At 36.6% G+C, this 25,687-nt stretch overlaps 1 protein-coding gene across 2 annotated transcripts in view; it reads right to left on the reverse strand.

Annotated features, from left to right (window-relative positions):
- Positions 1–222: 222 nt before the first annotated feature.
- aclyb (ATP citrate lyase b) overlaps positions 223–25,687 on the reverse strand; it is a 36,770-nt gene continuing 11,305 nt past the window's right edge. The window contains exons 8-29 of one of the 2 annotated variants that reach the window (XM_073828139.1): positions 23,983–24,101; positions 22,321–22,457; positions 21,988–22,049; positions 21,778–21,895; positions 20,168–20,322; positions 19,494–19,587; positions 18,229–18,285; positions 15,574–15,715; positions 15,280–15,448; positions 12,314–12,418; positions 11,922–12,118; positions 10,443–10,524; positions 8,409–8,519; positions 7,958–8,085; positions 7,446–7,539; positions 4,074–4,228; positions 3,793–3,943; positions 3,429–3,572; positions 1,608–1,721; positions 1,436–1,518; positions 1,010–1,086; positions 223–883 (exon numbers count right to left, since the gene is read on the reverse strand). In XM_073828139.1, coding sequence (XP_073684240.1) covers positions 789–883; positions 1,010–1,086; positions 1,436–1,518; positions 1,608–1,721; positions 3,429–3,572; positions 3,793–3,943; positions 4,074–4,228; positions 7,446–7,539; positions 7,958–8,085; positions 8,409–8,519; positions 10,443–10,524; positions 11,922–12,118; positions 12,314–12,418; positions 15,280–15,448; positions 15,574–15,715; positions 18,229–18,285; positions 19,494–19,587; positions 20,168–20,322; positions 21,778–21,895; positions 21,988–22,049; positions 22,321–22,457; positions 23,983–24,101 — 2,589 coding nt within the window. In that variant the 3' untranslated portion in view covers positions 223–788. The remainder of the gene's footprint in view (positions 884–1,009; positions 1,087–1,435; positions 1,519–1,607; positions 1,722–3,428; positions 3,573–3,792; positions 3,944–4,073; positions 4,229–7,445; positions 7,540–7,957; positions 8,086–8,408; positions 8,520–10,442; positions 10,525–11,921; positions 12,119–12,313; positions 12,419–15,279; positions 15,449–15,573; positions 15,716–18,228; positions 18,286–19,493; positions 19,588–20,167; positions 20,323–21,777; positions 21,896–21,987; positions 22,050–22,320; positions 22,458–23,982; positions 24,102–25,687) is intronic. The other variant, XM_073828140.1, reaches the window with a different exon arrangement.

A 25,687-nucleotide genomic window follows, 5' to 3' on the forward strand; every position in this document is an offset into this window, starting at 1 on the left:
GTGGCATTGTATCAGTATTTTATATTCCGAGCTGTGGTGAAAATAGCAACAGGTAGCGCCAGTAGCTCACAAATCTTTGATGGGTTTTCTACTACATATTTCAGTAAAAGACAACATTTATTCCACATTAAGCCACACAAATCTTAATACCCAAGGGTTTCCTTTAAAGAGATCACCCAAATTTTAAATGCTGCACAACACATGAAAACTGTACAACGTTAATAACCAATAAAGAACTTTATTTTAAAAATACTGTAATTGTGCACATAAAAACAACACCATAGTTGTTAGATTTAGTTTCACTTTTCTGTTGCAGTAATTTATGCTAGATAGTTATGAATGTGCTTAGTATGAACCTCAATTTTGTTTACTCAAGGTTCAGAAAAGTATGCTAACATTTCATAACAGGTAACATTTGAGAGTATACTTTAGAGTTTGCGCTGTGGTGTCTTCATTCAGACTATTACAACTTGCAGCCTTAAGAAACATAAATAAAACTTAATTTGTTAATCTTAACCGAAGCAGAGAAAGTTGCATTGAAGTGTTAGCTGTATAAGATGGCCAATAACACTGTGCCATAAAAATGAAGCTTGCTTTACAAGCAACCGTATAAATTTAATTGTGAATTGCCATGCTTTAACAGGAGTTAGCAACTACTATTAGTCAGTATTTTGCTAGTGCATTTCTTTGGTTATGACTGAATAATTTACCCCTTCCCACTATGATAAAGTAATAAAATAGACATGTTCCCACATATTTATCCAAAATACTTATAATAGGTTTCAGGTTCACATAGACATGTGCTCAGGAAGTACGTAGGAGATATCATCCCACGGGTGGCGATAAAGACCCTGCTTCAGACGTTTCTGGTCCAGATAGTGACCTGAAATTAATAGAATAAGAAATTAATAGCAGAAATTTGACAACAGAGGTTATTTTCCAGAAGATATTAAATTTTAAAACTGGTGGGAGTGTGTCTGAACAGTAAAGAGGTTGGTCAGTGGTTTACCGATGAAACCAATGCTGCGTCCCAGAACGAAGATTCCATTAAGAGTCCCGATCTCAATAAACTCATCTGCCTCATCCCTGCAATGCATAAACACGGTTATAAACATACTCAAATGCAATTTAGATACATGATCTGTACAATGTGATTCAATAAATGTCAATTAACTAGTGAAAAATATACTCTGCATTCGAAGAATGAGCACCTGACAAATCAGACATTTGGATTTCAGACATTTGAAATCAACAAATTCAGACTCTTTTTAAAAAATCAGCATCACACATCTGCAACGGATCTGTCACATAATTTCGTCCCAGGCTCTGTGAATCCCAGCAATTGCCCAATAGAAATCACCTTGACCCTGGAAATATCCATGTCCAATCTATAATATTAAACACATATTTAAAAACAATAGTCTTCTTGACTTACCGTGTGAATCCTCCACATGTTCTTAAGAGGTCCACAAAAGCCACACCAATAAAACCATCAACGTTTAGAATAAGGTTGGGTTTCTGCAGAGTGTGAAAGACATTTTAATGTGAGCATTATGATCACACAACTAAATATACAAGCATTAAAATGGCATCAGTAACAACAGCACCTTCGAGGTAGTGATCTTCTCTACTTCAAGGGCATAGTCCAGTAACTGTGTTGATGGGAAATGCTGCTTTACGAAGTCTTTCAGAATTTGCACCCTCATATCAGGGTTATTGATCTGTCACCAAAAAATAAAAACTATGAACATACAGTTGCAATCAAAATTATTAAACCACCTTGATCTGCAACACATTTTGCTGCAGAGAACAAAGGCATCAGTACACTATTAGAAAAAAATCATTAATACACATTTATTAGTAATTCTGCGAACGAAAAAACAACAACAAATTGGCTCTAAACGTTCATGTTCAAAATTATTCAACCCCAAAAGTTGAATTTGCAGAATCTTTTATTCTTTAAAACCACCAATAAACTTGGAAATGCTTACAAGTTTCGGTCACCTCTCTACTGCAATCTTGGCCCATTCCTCGCATGAAAAAGCTTTCAGATCACTGTTTGGTTTTCACTTTGACACTGCTTTCATCAAATTCAACCAAATATTTTCAATGAGAATTAAATCTGGAGACTGAACAGGCTATTCAAGAACATTTTATGACTGATCCAAGCATAAGTAGATTTGGATGTTTACTTTGGGATGATTGTCCTGCAGGAAAGTCCAATGATCATCAGCTTCAGTCTTTGCACCAGAGGCATCACAATTCTTGCCAAAATGGCCTGATACTTCAAAGAATCCATGATGACCTTCATACAGTCATGATTTCCACTTTCTAACAGGACTGGTCCACCTCCAAGTTTGACAATGTAGATGGTGTTCTTCTGCTCATGTGTTTTGCCTTTTTTCACCAGACATACCACTGATCCATAGGTCCAAACAGCTCCAGTTTGGTCACATCACTCCATAAAACATTCTTCCAGAACTCCACAGGTCTATCCAAATGAATTTTAGCATGCTCAAGTCTGCCTTTTTGTTCTTTTTAGTCAAGAGTGGTATTCAGCAAGATGCCTCAACAAGAAGGCCATACTTGTCTAGTGTTCTTATACACTGCATTGAAATGTTTTTCCTCCTTTCATCGGGTCACTTTCAAGTCTTTGGCTATACATTGCAGGTTTTTTCCTCAGTTGTTCTGATCAAACATTTTATGATATGGTGTTTTTTTGTTTAACACCCAAACTGGTTTTCTGGTACAACACATTTTAAACTAAAGAATAAGGCTGCCAGCTCTGTCTCTATGAACTTTTAATGTCTCAGAAATCTTCATATAGCCTTAGACTTTCTAAAGTAATAAAATTATTCCTTCTCTATAGCTTCTCCATAGCTTTTGTGAGAGCTTTGTTGACTTTGCCATATTTGCTACTTAACTTCAGCACATGCACACATGCATGGGCTAACTGTATGCATATGTAACAGCTCAAGCTAATTCTGTGTTTCTAAAGGTTTAATTGTGTTTAAAGACAATTTTGTTTCCCACCATACAAATAATTGACTTAAAAAACAGCAATGTTGAATAGGGGTTGAATACATTATATATCATAGTGACATTATCACTGTTAAAATGCCAGTAATCTGTTATAGATGCAATTTTTATAAAGTCCTGAACCTTCAGAAAAAATTGTATTTGTAAAGTACTGCAGTTTCTTAAGTAAATTATGAATGAACTTCGTGTGTAAGAATGTTACACACACACTGCTAAATTTGTACTCTGGTAAACTTGACAAACTCAGACATTACGGAATCAGAAATCCACATCATGAATAACATAAAACATTAAAAATAAGCAACAACATAAAACTAAGATAAAACATAAATGTCTCTTAATATTCCTGAAATCACTAATTAAGTCTCATGTAGTGTGTGTGTATTTACCGATTTGACTCGATGCCCGATGCCCATAATCAGTACGCCATCTTTCTTCATCTTGTTGACAAACTCCATGGGAAGAAGGCCGCTGTCGAACGCTTTACTGAACTGTTTAGCAGCTGCGTCTAGAGCGCCACCAAATCTATCTCCCTGCAGAACAGAAACACACAATTCAGTTCCTTTTTAAAACAGAATTAACAGCATATTCTTCAACTGTTTATTATCATATAAATGTTAAATACCACATATAATAATTACTAAACATATACTTGCATATTTTCTTATTTTATTTATTATTTCATATTTATTATGAGGCTAGTGAACCAGTTTAGTAAAGTAGTAGTCTTGCATGTACAGTGGCTGATCTTACTATTGTCAGAAGTCCAGAGGTCAGACTGGACACCAGGTCTTTACCAGCACGAGCGCACACGATAGTGTTATGAGCACCAGATACAGCCGGCCCATGATCCGCAGTCACCATCAAACACATCTCAATGAACTGACATGCGTAACGTGGTAATCTGTCAAAAACACACATGCACTTATGATTTTAGGTCAGAACCATACATTATGCAAGTAGACAAACACAGATGGTTTCTCAGGTAATTCATCTGAATATACTACATAATGAAGGAATTTTACATAACAAACCTTCTCTGAAACCACAGCAAGCCCAGTACTCCTCCTAGGCCCATTTCCTCTTTGAACACCTCTGTGATGGGCATACCAGCATATATGAGCTCCTGGCCCCTTTCATCACAGATACTAGTCATGAACGATGCAGGTTTACGAATCAACCCCAGCTCCTAAACACACAAAAGCAGCTCAGATAGCGAACGTCTTCAAAATCAACCATATCCTTCTAGTGGCCGGACATTTTCATTGTCCATTTTCTAGCGATTAAAGGGGTCATCGGATGCAAAACTAACTTTTACATGTTGTTTGAACATTAATGTGTGTTGGCAGTTTGTGTACACAACCACCCTACAATGATAAAAATCCACCAAGTGGTATTTTTTAATATCCCCTATTTAAAATCAGGTCATTCTCAGCTTCTTGTCATTGTGACGACACACAGACAGAGGCCACTCCCACGACAGTTGATTGACATGAACGCCTTATCTTAGACCCGCCCTCACTGATCTGAAACAGTCCGACTCCGATCGTCATTGTGTCGACTCAGGTGCATTGGAAGACAAAAATGTCTCTGATTAAGCGCTAAACACAGCTAAAGTAAACATTACGGCTCATGGGCTCATTTGCATTTAAAGGGACCATGCAATAAAATGAGTTGAGGTTTTGCAGTGCTGATTTTGAGGTAAAAAGGTGTTTTTTTTACACTACTATTGAGAATTTTTAACCAAAGTATATTATAGACTTTTCATTAAAACCCTAAAGAATCATATGAACTTGTGGAAAATATTTGGAAGAAAACCCTGCAACAGTCAGACATCTTTAGATTTTTCTCATATTACTTTGGGAATTGTAAAGAAATTCATTATTCTGATTCAATTATTTTAGAACTTCACAACAAGTTCACAATGTTTACAATAAGTTATTTATTCTGGCACGGCACCGTAGATTCAGTCGCAATTAAGCAGAAACTGCATAGTGTTGCAGAAAACTGTATTTTTGTACAGTATTCTGTCCTAATCTGTGATCTGTTAACAGAACCAAACATCAGAAAAAAATATATTACCGGGGTTCAAGCGCTTTAAGGCATTTATACACATATAAAAAGACATTAGCAAACTTGTAACCACCTAAATCAATTATTTAAAAAAAACATTTTTGGCAAATCCAGGTAATTTACCATGAAATTATGTTTTCTAACATTGATGACTGTTATAGTGTCAGGTGTGGTCCGATCTCCTTAAAACTTTGAATGCTTGTTTATAATCACCCGTCGCATGTACTTAGCAGGTTTCGTGAAGTTTTGAGTTTTCCTTTAGGCTTTATAGGATATTGGGTAAGCTCGGACAGGCCCCTTTTTTAAACGGCCCCAATATATCTTCCAAAATGGTACTTTTTTTTTGATAACTGTTGACCTAGAGAGTCCAGAGAATTGAACTGCAGTTTGTTTTTTCTAGAAAACCTAGGACTAGTTCACAAAAGTAGGTTTTTTACATCATCTCAATTATTTAACAAACAATTTGATTGACAGCAGTGGTTCTAAAGGCAAAGTTGTCCAGAATGAGGAGTTTTACCATATAATACAAATATTGTGAGTATGTGCAAAAAACCATGGAACGTGCAATTGTTTACACTTTTGAAAAATGCGATATCACCCCCCAGTGGTCAATTTTAGGGTTGTGCTGATAGACAAAAGTATCGTGTATCGACAACAATCAAAGATATCGCCTGTTGCTCATGCTTTTGACGATAGCAAGACTAGTCTAGGCTAGCCTAGTCTGTGATGCTGTTCAATAATAATGTAAATGTTCTTTGCTCATATTCTATAGCTATAAGCAGGGGCGCCGCTTGCAATTTTGGGCCCTATGACAAAATATGAGGTTGGGCCCCCCCTACCACACCAAAGCAGATCTCTGGGGGCCCCTAAAGGGCGTGGGCCCTTAGAATTGTCCTAACTTTCCCCCCCTTAGCGGCGCCCCTGGCTATAAGTATTATATTATCCAGCATTGCACAGTCGTTAGGATAACTGAGGTGGTAAAATGTGGTTTAGGCTGAAATAAACAAATACGATATATCAGAATTCGTATGTATATAGTAAACATAAACATTTACCTCAGTAACATCTATATGTGTTAATTAGAATTACGATAAAATGGCACTAAACATACGCATGTGAATTACATGTGCATCGCTTTTCCACATTCTATATGAACTGAACTACAACATGACTGATTTATGAAATTGAACAACATGAAATTTATGCAAATAAAATTTTACCACTCACTGAAGATAGCGCATAGCAGAGATTGAAACAAAATAAACTAGAACCGCTCTGTGGAACTACACGCACAACTACAGAGATAATTAAATAAATTAGCATGATGGAATCGGCGATCTCACAGGCTGACGACAGTACGATATGAAAATTGAGCATATCGCCCAACACTAGACGATTTTTTTCAAATTTCTCACAGACATGAGTCAAACAGGCCCACTGAGCTTTGTTCCGATTGGCCAACGTTGTCTAATAGGTGCTCAAAATTCATCTGCCAATGGCCGGCATTTTTTTTTTTTTTAGATACGCAAATGTCCTTAAAGACAGTTGTGGCACTTTGGACCAAGACAGTGCACATCAATTTCCATGTTGATAGGACAAATAGTTGCATAGGAATAGACATTTGTATTCTTATAGCGCCACCTTCAAGTGGCCAAGCTCTGCAGTTTTGTCCTATGTCTTCAGATTAAGCTCTTACATAAGTGGTCTAAATTTGTCGAAGATATCTAATTCCGTTCAGGAGTTATAGGCATTTTATTAAAAGTGGCCCTGTTCCTTTTGAACGTTTTGGCATCCCTTTGCGATGGTGAGTCAAAAGTTTAACTTTTTTTTTTTTTTTATAATTATTGATATTCACTCTTCAGAGAAACTTTCTGTTATGAGCAATTTCAAACTTTTGATCACTGTAGCGGCCCCGACAGGCGTCAGCCTTGGTGACGTTGTAGGAGGTGTGATTACTACCATCCCAAGTCTGTATGACTTACAGTTTGGTCTGCACAATCAGTTTTACATTGAAATCGCTGATCCATAACAATTACAATAGGGTTTTAGCACTATGCGCTTGAACCCCTAGTCATTCAGTATGATTTTCAGTTATGCTTTTATGTGACAATATGTAAATAAGAGACATTCTTGATTACCTTCACAACACTACAGGATGTACTGTAGCATATCATTTACATCAAAAAACTACCAACAGAAGAATCCGTTTTTACCACTAGTGAGAATTCATATCAAATCACTGATTACAGGATATTGTGATGTACAGAAATAATGCAATCTTCTTTTACACCGTTAAGGAATGGAGTTAGTCTAATGGAGCTAGTTAGTCTTACTCTTGCCCAAGAGTAATCCATTGGGACGGTAGGAGGAGGAACTTCCTGTGCTGGAACAATGATTCCTTCTGCGACAAGGTCATCATACACAAACCTTCCCAACAAAACAGAGAAAATTAACAAAACTGCTGAAGCATTCATAGATTAATAGATTAATTAGAGTATTAATTATTGTTGCTGAACTTAGCAGAATTTAACATCTGACAAATTTACTTTTTGATACTAGGGGTACAAAAAAAATAACTAAAATATATATAAAATATAAATAACATTTATTGCAATATACTGCTGTGTGATATATAGGCATAACTGAAATAAATTTGATACTTGTAAGTTTGTAATTTTAACTGGCATATCATCCACCCCTGTTGATTAAGAATACAGATGTGAAACCCTTAAATTCCCAAAGCCATTCTACAAAAAGTACTTAATACAGGGCCTAAATACTTAAATTGTGTTTAGGTTATAATATACTTCCTCTACACAGAATACTTCCCATTTCTGTTACTTACTTGATGACATCTCCTAATTCATCAAAGCTATTGGGCACAAATGCACCTGCTTCCCGCAGTGCTTGATTTTTGGCCACAGCCGTCTCTGACGCTTGATTGGCACATGCTCCTGCATGGCCAAACTGCACCTGAAACATTTTAATTAACACAATACTATGTTACTGCTGTCACTAGTTAGGTTACACATACTGAACTGTTCTAGAGCTTTAACATTTCACAAAACATTCAATGGCCCTGTCCCAAATGCAGCACTACATGTGGATTTGCAGTTATGTTGCCTTTGTTGGCGCATATCCATGAAGTCCACAAGATCGTAGGGTGTCTTATTTCATTTAATGCTCTTTAGCCATTACAAGTGTGGACTCAAAAGACCACCACATGGGCTGAGAGTGCCAGTTGGGCCAGGGCCAATATGCATTAAGTGTTTCAAATGCCATGTAAAAGGATATACCTCAGATGCAAACATGGTGGCACATGTTCCAATACACCAGCACACGACTGGTTTAGTGATTCTGCCATCTGCAATGCCCTGACAGATGTTATACTCTTCTGTGCCTCCAATCTAAAAGACAGCACACATAGTTAGAATTACAGTGCCTTACCAAATTACTCAAATTACTAACAAAAATAATAGAATATACAGTCAAATAATTGACCAATATTGGATTCTAAATGAACATGTTAACAAATCTATCCATTTTTACAGAGATTAATAAACTTTTAAAGAGATTAATTTTGTATATTATATTGAAAATATGCAAAAGGTTGGATTTTGAAAATATTCTTGCCATATGCTTATGATGAGTTTGAATTCTTGGAATTGGGTCCACCTTTAAACATGAAGCATTACTCTCATCTTACATAAAACAGTGCTGCACACACTTATCTGCCTATTCAAGACAAAGGAGCATTTAATTCCCTTCCATAAAAAGTTCAGTCAAGCACAAAATTATTCATACCCCTTGCAAATTCTGACTTAAAGTTACTTTTATTCAAGTTACCCATCTTTTATTTACATTTGAACAAAAAGTGACATGTCCAAAATTATACATACCCTTCTCAATAATCAATAGAAAAGCCTTTATTGGCTATTACAGCAATTAAACGCCTTCTATAATTGCTGACCAGGTTTTTGCATGTCTCCACTGGTATTTTTGCCCATTTATCTTTAGCGATGAGCTCTTTCCGGCTGGAGGGTCTCCTTGCCATTACCCTGATATTTAGCTCCCTCCCTCTCAATTGGATTTAAGTCAGGACTCTGGCTGAGCCACTGCAAAACGTTAATGTTTTTGTCTGCTAACCATTTCTTCACCACTTTTGCTGTGTGTTTTGGGTCGTTGTCGTGCTGAAATGTCCACTGGTGCCCAAGGCCAAGTTTCTCTGCAGACTGCCTGATGTTGTTGAGAATTTTGATGTATTGCTCCTTTTTCATGGTGCCGTTTACTGTGATTAGGTTCCCTGGTCCACTGACTGAAAAACACCCCCAAACATTAGGTTCCCACCACCATGTTTGACAGTGGGGATGGTGTTCTTAGGGTTGAAGGCTTCTCTTTTTTCACGCCAAATGAAGGCTACATCATTGTGGCCAAACAATTCAATTTTTGTTTCATCAGACCATAAAATAGAAGACCAGACGTCGTCTTCTTTGTCCAGATGAGCATTTGCAAAGGCCAAGCGGGCTTTTGTGTGCCTTATCTGGAGAAGTGGTGTCCTCCTTGGTCTACGCCCATGGAACCCAGAGGTGTGCAGTGTCCGTTGGACTGTCTGCCTTGAGATGTTGCCACCAGCAGAGTCCAGATTCATCAGGATGGCCTTGGTGGTGATCCTTGGATTCTTTTTTTTTTTTTTTACCTCTCTCACTATCCTCCTGGCCAGCACAGGTGTCACTTTTGGCTTCCGACCACGTCCTCTGAGATTTTTTACAGTGCGGAATGTCTTGTATTTTTTAATAATACTTTGCACTGTAGCCAGTGGAACTTCAAAACATTTGGATATGGTCTTATAGCCCTTTTCTGACAATGCACAGCCACAGGTCCTCAGTGAGCTCCTTTGTCTTAGCCATGACTGTCCACAAACCAACAGCAGAGAGCTTCTGTTTTTGACCTGTTGAGTTGATTAAAACAGCTGTTCCCAATGAATCAGGGTAATTAGGATGCTATAGAACAGCTTGGACTATTTGGAATGGTATAGAACTTTGGATTTTCCCATAGACTGTGACAGTTTGCAAAGGGTATGAATAATTTTGGACATGCCATATTTTGTTCAAATGTAAATAAAAGCTGAGAAATATTTTTTTCCACAATAATGCCTCTTGTACACCGTCTTATTATCTTTTGGGAGAAGCCTGTGTCATTTCTGGTCAAAAAAACCTTGCTGGCTGAATAAAAATAACTTTAAGTCAGAATTTGCCAGGGGTATGAATAATTTCGGGCTTGACTGTATATGACATAATCTTAATTAGGGGCTCTTAAATCTTTCATCTCACCTCTCCTAGAACAACAATCATCTTGACGCCTGGAGTATCCTGATATCTGAGCACATGGTCCATAAACGTAGAGCCAGGAAATCTGTGGATGAGAGTGGCACATTAGCCATTTTAGATTCTGATTGGTTTATTACCTCAGTTAACTAATAATTAATATTTTCTGGATCCTGCTCTATTTGACCTTAAAACAGCGGTTAAATAACTATACGCCGAGTTTTTAAATGAGCAGGCACTCCGTTAAACAAAATAATTACAAATTATCATTGTGCAACAATCAAAAAGCATAAGCTTTTGTATCAGATTGTTAAGTTAGAAAAGTGAAACAAGAGGAAATCTACACCAATTTCAGGAAGTCAGTCAGTTGGACTGTCATAAACATTGACATCAATGCAAAATGTCAGAGGCAAAAAGGGGTAAATAGTGTTTTTTTTTTGCGCCTTTCTTAAAATAACGCTAACTTTGGCTGCATGTCACATTATTTATTACTAATCAGAGCACTGGGATGTTGAAACCGGAGATTCACAGTGGATTCTATTTAGCATGCTTTTGTTTAAAAAAAATAAAAATAATAATCATAATAATAATCCACACATAAAATGAAGTCAGCAGGGGCCAGTTGTTTAATCTGGATCAGAATGATCTGGATTTGAAAATCCCATGTTTTGCTATCCAGGATCAGGTAACCAATCTTACTTTTGTGCTGGTTTTTCAAAGCAAAATTTACATTCTAGTTTTGCATTGCATTGCATTGACACAAATAACCATTTCTTACTTCTAACTGGTCCACTGGTAATATAGTTTACAATCAGTGATTTAAAAAAAAACAAAAACTAATTGATATTGACAGCTGTTTAGGGATTTGGGGGTATATTAGCCCCCGGTTTCACAGACAAAGACTTAAGCCTAGTCCTAGACTAAAATGTAAGTCTGAGCTGTTTTAATTGAAAGAAACTTGCACTGACTGATCTTAAAATATATCAGTGCCTTTGTTCTGTCTCAAGATGCACACCAGTAATGTTTTTTTCTAACCATGTTTATAAAGATTACTTAAATGTCCTAATTGAACTATGGCTTAATTCTGGTTTAGTCTAAGCCCTGTCTGTGAAACTGGGCCTAGATGTTCAAATGTTATTTTTTGGACCGGTTTTAAAGTTTTATTACATTTTTGTTGCTGAAATCCACCCTTTTGCTGGGATCAGAATAATCAATTTTTTGGATCAAAAGTATCTGAATCATACTAAAACATTTTGAACAACACAAACTGAGGATTTAATCCAGATCAAAACCAAGATTGGATTTTGTGATTTAATCCAAATTCAGAATCCTTTCATTTTCTTCTTTTGAACAACCTATTTTTTGCAACAATAAGCTTTTTTAGCAAGCTTTAAAAAATGGTGAAACTGATTTGGCTATTTAAGTTGTCAGTCACTTATCTGTCATAAGGTTAGTTCACAAGGCAAGACATGTTATGTTTGTCACCTGTCTCCTCCAATAGCAACTCCCTCAAAAACTCCATCTGTGGTGTGCGAGATTATGTTGTTGAGTTCATTGGACATCCCTCCTGAGCGGGACACATACGCCACGCTGCCTGGCCTATACAGCTTTGATGCCAGGATATTGTCAAGCATCCCGCCTGTGTTCCCAATCTTAAAGCAGCCTGGCTTTATACCGCCAACCTAAAACACATAAGTGTACTTCAGGTAATCTCTTGAATAAAACTAATTCTTTGCATAAAGAAAATGACAAGCCATATTAGGACCATGAAAGACATTACTATACTTCAATGTCTTGTTTTCCACAAGCTTCCTGAGATTTATGCTAAAGTATGAACACGTATAATATATAGTTATACAAATACTTGAAACACTCACAGTTGCAGGTCCAATGATAGTCACGCCCTTTTCATCAGCTGTTTTGATGAGTTTACAGGTCAGAGCTTCAGGAATGCCTTCAGCTATGATAGCTATAGTGTGTATCTGATAATACAAAAGACTCAGAAATCAGGGAATCATGGTTATACCCACATTGGAAGATACAGGGACTGAATACAAGCATGCCACATGACCAGTGATGCCCACTAGCCTGAAAAGGGAAACGAATACATTAGGAATGACAAAATCTTAAGCAATTTTCCGGTTACGTCTATCATCCAAGATGTTCAGGTCTTTCTTTCTTCAGTCGTAAAGAAATTATGTTTTTTGAGGAAAACATTTTAGGATTTCTCTCCATATAATGGGTATGTATGGTGCCCCCAAGTTTGAACCTCCAAAATGCAGTTTAAATGCAGCTTCAAAAGGCTCTAAACGATCCCAGCCGAGGAAGAAGGGTGTAATTTAGTGAAACGATCGGTTATTTTCCAAACAAATTGTTAATTTATATACTTTTTAACCTCAAATGCTCGTCTTGTCTCATCTCTGTGATGCGCAGTCTGTGTAATCCCTGTCAAGAGTTAGGGTATGTCGAAAAACTCCTATCTCGTTTTCGTCTTCAACTTCAAAATCGCCCTACAATGCCATTTTATCTTTTTTTTTTAAGGGCTTTTGATCTTCTTGTATGTTCACTTTGTAAACACTGGGTCGGTACTTCTGCAGCGATGTAGAATGATTTTGAATAAAATGAGATGAGTTTTTCGACATACCCTAACTGTATTGACCCAGATCTCACAGACTACGCATGCGCATCGCAGAGACAAAACAAGACAATGATTAGAGGTTAAAAAGTATATAAATCGTCAGTTTGTTTTGAAAATAACTGATCATTTCCCTAAATAGGACCCTTCTTACTCTGCTGGGATCGTTTAGAGCCCTTTGAAGCGCCATTTAAACTGCATTTTGGAAGTTCAAACTTGGGGGCACCATACATCAGGCATGTGATTGGCTAAGGACAAAAAAGCAGGAAAATATACTAAGACACCTCCCCCCCCCCAACGCCGATCAAACTGGTGGCGGATCAATATGGATAGTAAAGCAGGACCCATAACAACTTATTTGAACATGCAACTTTTTTTTGTACAGTATGACATAACTTATTTGGTGGATGTGTAACAGTGGGAATCAAAAGCAAGTGTCTTGTCCACTGCTCCATCACCACCACTCTCTATAACAACAACCATGACAAAAAAAATATTTTTAACTTATTTTAGTTTTACATTTTTACCCAACTTTAACTGCTAAATGTGCAACATGCAAATGTTCATGTCAAAAGAAGATATCCACTTAGGTTTCTCAGCTTGTACATTTGTGTGGTCCAGGTAACGTTAGCTTTGCATAATAAAAGGGTTATCATTCGCATGGCTACTTTTACTTGAGTAAAGAAGTTAAATCAGTACTTCTACTTTTACCAGAGTATTTTTTAACACAAGTATCTGTACTTTTACTTGAGTACGAGAAGTTAGACGGACTATTTTCTTTAGCGGAAGCAATATAAATCATTTTTAAATCAATCAACTCCTTTTAAAATCAATATTTTGTCAAATTATTGATTTATTTTGTAGGTAGCCATGTAATAAGCGGGATAATGTAGAGTTTGTCTTACATGTGCTTCATGGGGCAAACACGTGCGGTCTCTTGCTCTCTCTCCCTCTGTCATGCACGCGCTATGCAGTCTCGCACTCACTCCCTCGCTCTAGATTTCGGGAGAAACTATTTGCGGCCATCAGATTCAGTGAGCTATATATTTAATATAATAATTAAAATATAATTATTGATTTTTCATTAGACTATTTTTTGGTGCCCCCTCAGCACTCGGTAAGTTACTCAACACACAGTGTGTGATGCGCGTGGTGGGAGCGGCAGCGCTGAATGAACCTTATTGAAAAGTGTTAACTTACCATCTTATCAGTTAACGTTAACGGTTAATAATCGGATAATGATTTGCGGTTGGGAAAATTAACCGAAATGAGCATCCCTAGCAAATACAAGTAAGTTAATGTTAATGCAGCTTAAACATCCTGCCATAGTGGAAAATCACTCAAAATCGATCATCTAATCAATCGACAACAAAGTCAAATTAGTAACTTATAGGTTATATATAGACACAAGCAATAATATATACCCAGATCATCCAATCCGGCGATGTTCTTGTCACGATACCACTGTAGCGCGAGAGTGACTGAGGTAACTTACACTGCGCAGCAGGGAGCTTGATTGACAGGTGATCTGACTAAACATACTTCGCCATCCGCCATTTGCGAACGGTCGCAAATACGTCCTTGTTGATACTTGGAAAGGAAGGAAAAATGCATCTCTTTACCATCTGACGTGCCGCCCGGTGTGGCCCTGTTACCCCCCCACCCCTCCTTTTTTTTTTTTTTTTTACAGATCTGCATGATTCACATAGGTCACGTTTTCAGGTCGAAAAATCCGGAATTCCGGATTAATCCGGAAAAATCACATCCCTGATACATATCCATTATATGGAGAGAAATCCTGAAATGTTTTCCTCAAAAAACATAATTTATGACTGAAGAAAGAAAGACATGAAAATTTTGAATGACAAGGGGGTGAGTACATTATGTGTAAATTTTTGTTCTGGAAGTGAACTAATCCTTTAAATAATGCTTTAAAGTGTTTCTCATTGTTAGTTTATATAATATCCAAGTACGTAATGCATGAACTACTATTAACAAATTGAAACTTCCTGTGAAGTGTGACCAACTCAATTTCTGAAAATACAAACAAATAGTGTTTGGCTCTGTTTATATGTGCAATGTGGCTATAAATTGATGTGATTCTGTACAGGCTTATCATATCTGGATGCCATTCTTTAATTAAAAAACAAATTACCATAATATTTACCACCTAAATAGAAACACTTTGCTGTCAATATGGGATTTTACCTGAGGGTACTGCATTGTTTCCATGGTGCTGTCGAAAGCCGAGCGAAGGGAGGCAAAATTTATGAGCACATCAACGTCTGGATGTTTCTTCATAGCATCAGCCATGTTCTTATAGACAGGCAGTAAGATCTCCTTATGACCCCAGTAGAACTTCTGCTTGTGGTCACCACTGACATACACAAGCACATAAAATATAAAAATAATAAAAAACTACTCATGCCCTCAATCACATTTGACAATCTTAAGTTTCACATAATGAGCAGAACAAATAAAAAAATGTTCCAAAGTACTCACGTGAAGGGGTAGACCATTGCAACAACAGAGGGTTCATCACGCGAACACACGTAATCAAAGTCCAGCATGCCCTGAACTGCCCGCGTCTGCATGCCCCACACGATTGCCTTCGTCTGCCTGCTGAATAGAGTCGTAGCTTTAGCTAAAGGGGTAAAAAGAGAAAAAAGTTAGACTTAAATTCATAAATCAAAATTACATAAATATAAAAGCTCAACCATGCACAGGAGCTCCTTGCTCACAGGAGTAAGGAGCTTTGTAACATTGTTGCTTCATATGCATTAAAGGAGTAGTTCACTTCCAGAAGAAAAATTTACAGATAATGTACTTACCTCCTTGTGATCCAAGATGTTTATGTCTTTCTTTCGTAAAGAAATTATGTTTTTTGAGGAAAAATTTTCAAGATTTCTCTCCATATAATGGACTTCTATGGTGCCCCTGAGTTTGAACTTCCAAAATGAAGTTTAAATGCAGCTTCAAAGGGCTCTTAACAATCCCAGCCGAGGAAGGGTCTTATCTAGCAAAACGATCGGTTGTTTTCTAAAAACATACAATTTATATACTTTTTAATCTCTACACAGAGTACGCACAGAGCTAGACAAGACAAGCATTTGAGGTTGAGAAGTATATAAATTGTAATTTAAAAAAAATAAATAAATAACTGATCGTTTTGCTAGATAAGACCCTTCTTTCCTCGGCTGTGATGGTTTAGAGCTCTTTGAAGCTGCAATTTGGAAGTTCAAACTCGGGGGCACCATAGAAGTCCATTATATGGAGAGAAATCCTGAAATGTTTTCCTCAAACAAAAAATATTTTCCTTACGACTGAAGAAAAAAAGACATGAACATCTTGGATGACAAGGGGGTGAGTACATTATCTGTAATTTTTTGTTCTGAAAGTGAACTACTCCTTTAAGTTTAAATGTATAGAAAAAAACAAAACAAAAAAGTGACAAATAAGGGTGTGAAAAGACAGAAAATGACAATTAGACACTGACAAGCTATTGTATTAATGTCTTAAAAGTATAAAAATGTTTCTGTTCATTCTGTGTGTGACACTATACACATTTACATTTATTCATTTAGCAGATGCTTTTATCCACAGTGACTTACAATTGAGGAATACAACATGCAATTCATTATAAAGAGGCAAATAAACACAGGAAGTGCTCGTAATACGAAGTTTCAGACATTGTTCATATCAGTACAAGCTAAAACAGGGAGGGATTGAGGAAAGTGAAAAACTAAGGATGCAGACAAATGTTGACAAGATAAGTTATATATGAAACATATATACAGTACTGTTTATTTTTCAGACATTTGACAATATTCAATATTATTATATATAAGTACTTTTTCTTTAGGGAACATATGTACCATTTCAGCCCATTTATGCACTAAATAAGCACACTAAGGATGTTTTAATGCAAATGCTTCACACTTTTATAGTGTGTATATACATACGCTACTGTTCATGTCTTAGGCATTAATATTTTCGCAACAAAAATGGTTTTAAGCCAGTTATTTCTATCTTTTGCTGTCTTTTAGCCATTAATTATAATAATTAAAGATTTTTATAATGCTCAAAAAGTCTGACAACAGCCAATATGCTCCATCATCTAGTCTGTCTGGAATTACATAAAAAAAAACTGAGACAGACTCCAGAAAACATGTGGCAACGTCTCTATTAAAGACACCTTCCTATAAAGCTACCTGAAAAACTATGTGCACGTGTATCTAGGACAAAAACTGTTTTAAACACAAAGGGTGGTCACACCTAATGTTGATTTGATTTAGTTAAGAGAAGTTAACTGATAAATAAAATCTATTTATGACACTGTTTTTAAAGCATCCTCACTTTATATCATTTGTACACAAGTGCCTAGAACTTTTCACAGTACTGTAGATTTGCAGGAATGCTTCTTTAAGTGTCTCTAATACGCTGCCAGTATTTATGCTTTCAAATAGCCATTCAACCTGCATTGTTTAGTCAATCCTAACCATTTCTGTGTTGTATGGTGTTTATCAAACAACACCAAAAGAGCAAGACGTTCTCAGTAGCCTGAGTCTCTCTTTCTCTTATCAAAGCAATTCATTGTCTCCTGGCAAAATATTCTGTGGCACAAAGTCATAGGGTGTATTCAAATATGCATACTTCACCATTATAAAATAGGTGAAAAACAGTATGTGAAAAGATTAGTATGTTTAAATTTACATTATTCATAAAGCAGCTGGCAGTTCACATAGGTAATGTGTTTCAGAAGATGACAAATCATCTTGGAAACAGGTTTAAGTTAGCATGCAATTTAATTAGAATAACAAATGAATGGCCTACTAACAACTATCTGAAAGCAGCTTTTTGCTGCTTGCATGCAACACATATAAACACAAGCTGGGCTGCTGATACGGAGAGTTAAGGGGTCCAGGCATAACCAAGTGAGTTTGAAACCAGACCCAACTCTTCAGGGAATGCTGGAAACAATTTCATCCAAAATATGTATCAGACAAAATTCACATTATCAATATCAGCACTCTTGGACAATCAAACTAGAGGTCAAACTATATGTCAAACTATAATTGACTAATAACTGCTGACATGCCAACACACACCACTGTGCAAAGAAACACAGGAAACACTTGACCAGCCCTGAGCTCTTACCTTTAACTGCTGCATTATACATGGCTGTTGCAGACCATGAACGGCAAAAAGTGGAAACTAATTATTGCGATGAACAGAGAAAAAAAATAGCATGAGGAGAGAAAAGAGATGGAATGAAAGTAAAATTAAAATAATTAAAAAATGATTAAAACGACAAAACACTGAAAAGACAGAAGGTAAACGCACAGAGAAAAAAGGGAAAAAAGGTAAAGGTGCAGTAAGTAACTTTTTGTATCATTATTTTTTCACATAGCACTCATGAAAAGCATGTATTTACTTTAGCATTTGTATTAACAGTTCCTAGCATTTACACACATATCTGCAGCTGTCACTGAATAGCAGAAGCACAGGTGCAAATGGAGTTTCAGTCATTTTTGCTACACTTCGCAGAAAATAAACTAAATAGCTAAACCTGCACTATTATCACAATACAATTAATATACTAATAACAGCTATAGAAAAAAAAAAAAAAATGTGGTAAACCAAGAAATCAAGGTCAACACTGACAAAAATGCTATTTAACCCATATTTTTTAAATAGATAAAAATAAATGATAAATTATTAATTGTTTACAGCTACGTAATTATCAACTAATTATGTACAGTACTTGCAATAACTTACAATACTTTCAAAGCTAATTTTCTAAACAAAAAAAAAAAAAACACAAATATTCTGACAAAGCCAAGATGCATGATTTTAACATGATAAAAAAAAAAAAATCAATAACCTTTTCTGTTTACAGATTTGGAATTTTACACAAATGCCAAATCATATAATACTAAAATTGCAAAAACTTAACAGCTTTAAAGCTAAATAACAGAAGTGTATATAAATGATAAGCTTGACATTGCACTAAAAGTTTGTGGAGAACCTGTTGCTAAACAACTAATTTTGTTAACTTGGCTTGTTGATAGAAATGTTAAAATGTCCTCAGAGAAATCCAAACAATTTTGCAAAAATGTCTTTCTTAAACATTTTTCATGGTATTTTGAATAGTGCATGTTAGAGGTATACCAAATTAGAAGATGCTGGCACATGTCTTGAATAGAGCATTTAAACAACATGAAACTGCAAATCTTTCATTTTGTGTGACACTGCATCCACACTGTCATCTGTATAAAGTTTAAATACACATTAAGTTACTTAATGCACCTTTAATTGAGCTACAGTTAAGGAATCAAAAAAACAAAAGTGAATGTGTTTAAAAGTTCTTTTAAAAAGGTTGCTGTGACTGTGATATTAAACCTCAGCTGAGCTCCAAATACCTTGTGGAACACCTGCTGTGGGCGTCAGGCCATCTGTGACAACACTGGTCAGTTTGTGTTCAGAGAATGAAGTATTTCTGGTTCTTGCTGGCGTCTGGAAGACAGAAAGAGTCAACAAACTTTTGAAAGGGTTTGTGTGCCACTGCAATCTAGCATTTATTACTATCTATACTAACACAATGTAATTAGTTGATATCATAACAGTTGTGATATGTTCTGCTGCTGGCGCTGACTTTAAACTATATTCTAAATCCAATATAGTATATATATGACAAATATTGTAGTATAAAGATGCATTCACACATACATGTATGAAATGAACACTAATGTATAAATCAGAGCTGTATAAATTCAGAATGGCAAGGATTTCATGTGCCCATGTACTGTCTATGAGAATAGTTGCCCTAAACTTCTCCATCTTGCCAACACTTGACTATAGTGTCTCACAAAAGACAGATTGCATGTGCTTCAATGTCTTTACTCTCTTTGGTGGTCACTGCATCATGTTGCTACTCATTTGTAAGTTCACCAATGGCTGCTTTTGCACGTTGCCACATATGGCCAAATCTAATAAAAAATGAATTGCTTCGGCACTAAAAAGAAAAAAAAAAACACTGTTTAGGTTTACATATATCCCTGTCAGCCATTGTGATAAACTATAAAAATACACTTACAGTTGCACTAGCACTGGTGTTCAACAGGAAATTGGCAGTGTGGGCTGCCACTGGAGGCTGATTGGGGATTGGCCGATGACCCAGTGCCATGCCAACAATAGCGGTCATGTGAGTCTCTGTGCCGAAGACATGGATGGGAATTCCAGTAGTCTTTCCTGTTGCAATAAAAAGGAACAATAAAAGGATGCAGAAATAGGATATTACTTATGTGTGAATGGACATCACTATACAGTATACACTAATGAACACAGGGACATTCTGTCAAGTTCAAATTTGATCAGTGAATACATACAGTACACAGTATAGTGAAATCACCTTTATGTCTGACCAAATGAGGATTTACACATCAAAGATTGACCTAAAGGCTAACAATCAAACGTGGAAGTAAAATTAATAAATATATAATACATCTTAACTTTTCTGATCTGTTTGAGGCTGATACAGAAGAACAGACATGTAAGACAGGCAATGGTGTCTGCTGTTAGTGGTATAAAGTCACCATTTAGTCGTCACTTATCAACATTTATCCCAAATACACATGAATTGGCCAAATAGAAGGAGACTGATATACTAATTACAACCTAAGGGCCATATTTACTAAGCAGTAGGAATGTGACAATATCAAAATCTCACAATGCGATAACATCACGATATGAAGTTCACGATACAATATTTATTGCAATATTTAAAAAAAAAAAGACAAAAGAAGAATTGGGGAAAAAAAAATGTACAAGTTAAATTATTTTATCGAATGCACTTTGAGAGTTCAAAATGATGAGCTCCAACACATGTTCTTAACTAAGAAAAAAACGCATGATAAACTCATAGCACATGTCGTTCTGAGTTGCAGAAAACACTGAATCACAAGATGATCGTCTGAACGAAGTGCACACTTACTCGCTTAGCTTTGAAACGCACAGCGAAAACTGACTTGATGAAGGGATTAAGCCATATAGTGCTTTCAGTTTTAGTTAGTTTGACAAATACAGTGCCAAAGCATAACAGCCCAAAACACAACTATAAAGACCTTTTATGTTAGAATAAGAAGTTTGAATATATTTTAAAAACAACACTTTTTGCCCGGAAGAACTATTGTTTCATGTCGTCATGTGACCACAATAATATCGAGACAGTTTTGCTATCGCGATATTATGATATTGTAATAATGGTTACATCCTTACTAAACAGGGTAAATTAGCGCAAAACCGCAGTTCCATAAAAGCACAGATGGGAGTGGAATGTTCTACAGTTGATCTACTGACAATTCACAAATTAATGTGAAGCAGCCAGCTCATTTATATAATGACCAATGCAATCTACCAAGAGCATCGGACATTAGCAACTATGGGTTGAGACATGCTTTTTGGGGCGTTAAATAACACAAGCACCAGGAAACTGACTATTGTAAAATTTAACATTAAGATATTTTAGGATTTTAAGGACACAGGGGAACCTGCAAAAATTACTGCTCTTTAAATAGAGTATTATGTATATAATTCTTTTAGTTGTCAGATGATTATACTTTTACGATTATATACTTATAAGAGCTAATCAGTCAACAATATTAATACCAGGTGTAACACCACTTTCGATAAGCTATTCTTACTTACCAACCTCTCCCATCACTCTCAGCCCTTCCTGGTAGTTTGGACCTCCACGTCGAACAAAGATCGTAACCTCATGTTCTTTTAGGGGCCCCTGGTAGTCTTTAATAGCTCTCACAATGCCCTGATGAGTGTGATGAAAGAAGAAACATTATGAAAAGAACTATATAACTTGATTTAACAATGAAGAATATCAAGACAGAATAGCCACTGTACCTTGAAGGTAGCTGCTACGTTAGTGAAGTTAGCAATACTGCCGCCAATGATTAACACCTTTCCTGCAGAGGCAAAATCGGAGCGGGGAAAAATGAATTTAACATTTAAATCATGCCTTAACCACACACAATGTGAAGGACCGAGCTGACAAATTAAATCTAAATTTTTGTCTTAACCAGCTGCGACCATAGCGACACTATTTTGTGTTGTTGATTGCTAGGTTGCTAGGTCTTGGTGAGTGCCCCACTGAAATCATGCAGGACTGATATAGTATAGAGTCCTCATTTATAACATTATTATTTTTACATTCAAATCATGACCTCACACACTCACCATCTGGGTGTTTTTCACGGGTCATTAGAGAGAGGATAGTCTTGGCGTAGTCGTACGTCTGCTGCTCACTGGGAGCTCCAGAGTATTCCCCGTAGTTGGCCAATTCATCTACTCCACCCAGGTCACAGATGGTATCACTAAACAAGTAAGGATAACACTTTACAATAAGGTTTCATTTGTTAACATTAGTTAATGCATTAACTAAATTAACTAGCAATATGCAATGTGTTTTTTTTACAGAATTTTTATGGGACAGTGACAAGCCTCCCAGTTTTCATCCAAATTATCTTAAATTGTGTTCCAAAGACGAACAAAGCTTTTACGGGTTTGGAATGACTTATGAATGATTTATGACAAAATTTTCATTTTGGGGTGGAGTAACCCTTTAAAATTGTTAAGAAATCTAAAAATATATGTTGAAGAATACTATTGTTGATTTTGTCAGTCTTAGTCCTGTGTTAAATGTCCATGTTAGTTTTTATCATATTTAGTCAACCTTATCCCATTTAGTTTTAGTCGACTAAAAGTCTCAACATTTTTTTCTAGTTTTAGTCTAAGTAAACTTGAAGTGTTTTAGTTTTAGTCAATGAAAACTTGACATCTTAGCAATATGATTGTTATTAATTACCGTTAATTATTTAAGTTTGGCAGCCAGTTTTAATTTACTATGTACATTTTAGTTATCGTATTTAGTGAACCTGTTTTTTAGTCAAGTTTAAGCATTTTAGTCAGGTTTTAGTCAATGAAATCTTAATCACATTTTTTTCATGCTGTATAATAATGGTTAAACTGATAAAAATTATTTTTGCTCAAAATTACACTGCAAAAATGCTTTCCTAGCTTAAGATTTTTTTTTGTCTTGTTTCCAGCCAAAATATCTAAAAATTCTTAAATCAAGAAGGATTTTCTAGATGAGTAAAAATTATTGTCTTGTTTTCAGAAAAAAAAAAAGTCAAAATTAAGTGCATTTTTGCTTGCAACAAGCAAAATAATCTGCCAATGGGGTAAGCAAAATAATCTTGTTTTCTGTTTGAAATAAGATTTTTTTGCTTACCCCATTGGCAGATTATTTTGCTTGTTCTAAGCAAAAACTCACTTAATTTTTACTTGTTTTTTCTGAAAACAAGAAAATAATGTTTACTTGTCTAGAAAATCCTTCTTGATTTAAGAATTTTTAGATATTTTGGCTGGAAACAAGACAAAAAAATCTAAGCTAGAAAAGCATTTTTTGCAGTGTAGCAGTCTGCAACAACATTTTGTCTCCTTTTCTTTGACGAAAATAAAGAGAGATTTTTGGTAACGTTTTTTTTTTTTTTTAAATACATTTAAGTCTCGTCTTTTTTCGTCAACAAAAATGCATGTTGATATAGTCATAGTTTTTGTTTATTGACCTTATTGTCGCCTCGTCTTTGTCTCGTCTTAGTCATGGGTAAAAGCTCATTAACGGAGATTTTTCATCATAGTTTCCGTTGACAAAATCAACACTACAGAATACATTTAAGTGTTCATAATTAGGGATTGATTGAGTTTATATTGTCTATAGCTTTAAGTAGTTGAATATTTTGGTGTGCCACTGCCCCACCTGCCCCATCATCCATAACCAGATCTACTCCCTTGGTTTATCTAATATCTATCTGAGTGGCAAGATGTTGAGAGCACAACCTGTACACCACTGATGCACCGCCGCCGGCCACCATGGTCCAGATTCGTCCTCTGGGATTCAGCAGGGTGAGTTTCAGACTGGCGCCACTCTTAGCATCGAGATCTGCTATGTACGCCTCCTAAACACAAACAGCACAAAAGCAAATATGAGTCAGAGAACACATGCTCTTTGACATTTGTGACCCTGGACCACAAAACCAGTCATAAGCGTTGATTTTTTAAAATTGAGATTTATACATCATCTGAACGCTGAATAAATAAGCTTTGCACTGATGTATGGTTTCAGGGCTGCCAACTTTTGAGTTCAGCTTGGAGTGAGAATTCCCACAGCAGTCTCTGTAGGGGGGTCCAGGGGCATGCTCCCCCATAAGAAAATTCTGTATATTTTACAGCTAAATTCATCTGGTACACTTTGAGAGTTCACAATTAAAGGTCCCATATTGTACACATTTCTGGAGGTTTATTTTAGTTGTTGATGTCCTTAAGAATATATATCTGCAGTATAAGTGCCAAAATCCGTCTCAATATATTTTTACAGCTCCTTTTTTAGGAGCTCTGTCAAGAACAGGTCGATTTTGGCCCATCTAATTAATATTCATGAGCCTCTCTTCTGATTGGCCTGTTGTTTTCTGAGTGACGCACATCCAAGCCAACCACAAGTAACTATGGTCATGTATGCTGTAGCCTAGCCCAGAGCCTAGCCTGCTGTGCCTTGGTGATACTCAACAGGATATTTCAGAATGATCATTAATGTTTTTTTCTTTTTAGGAAAGGAAAGGGGGTGAAGTGAGGCCAAGTATGGTGACCCATACAAGGAATTTGTGCTCTGCATTTAACCCATCCAAGTGCACACACACAGTAGTGAACACACACACACCGTGAACACACACCCGGAGCAGTGGGCAGCCATTGCTGCGGCGCCCGGGGAGCAGCCTTGCTCAAGGGACTCACCTCAGTCGTGGTATTGAGGGTGGAGAGAGTGCTGTACATTCACTCCCCCCACCTACAATCCCTGCCGGACCTGAGACTCGAACCTGCAACCTTTGGGTTACAAGTCCGACTCTCTAACCATTAGGCCACGGCTGCCCCGTGTTGCCCCGTGTTTTTCAAACACTGAATGCAGTAGCTACGTAACTGTTGCTTTAGTAAAGCCCCTTTCACAATGCGCGCTGATTCTAAGTGCAAAGTGGAATGAAGCAGCGATCAGGCCGCTCCTCACTATCAGCGCTGAAAATCAGGTTAGTTTCAGTTTAGAGAAATGTATGCGTCGCATTACATCTCACATCCAAATGTCACATGTCTTTATGGGTTGTGTGTAAAGCACGCACAGATTCCAGAAAACAACTGTGAATGAACCTAATTAAGCAATTCCGGAACAAATCGTGGGACACATTATCCGTGTATTTTGCGGAATGGCTGTGTGAAAGAGGCTGAAGCTGACGTGCCACTGGTCTCTTATATTAACGTTGTTCGGAAGCCTGTGTAATGATGTAGCTATGACATCTATCGACTGAACAGGGTTGTCTCCACTTGTTTTCGTGTTGTTGTTGCTTAGCAATGGCATGGACGCGAAGTTGTCGAGGTTTCACAAAAAGAGGGTGGGACGGTGTTTGGTGCTCGGGTGGTGACTGAAGGCGGTGACTTGAGTAGATCGGACGTCATATTTTTACGGAAGTTACAGGGGCCCGTGAAAAGAACGGCTACT

Source organism: Garra rufa, chromosome 22 (genome assembly GCF_049309525.1).
Source record: "Garra rufa chromosome 22, GarRuf1.0, whole genome shotgun sequence".
NCBI classification, from domain to species: Eukaryota; Metazoa; Chordata; class Actinopteri; order Cypriniformes; family Cyprinidae; genus Garra; species Garra rufa.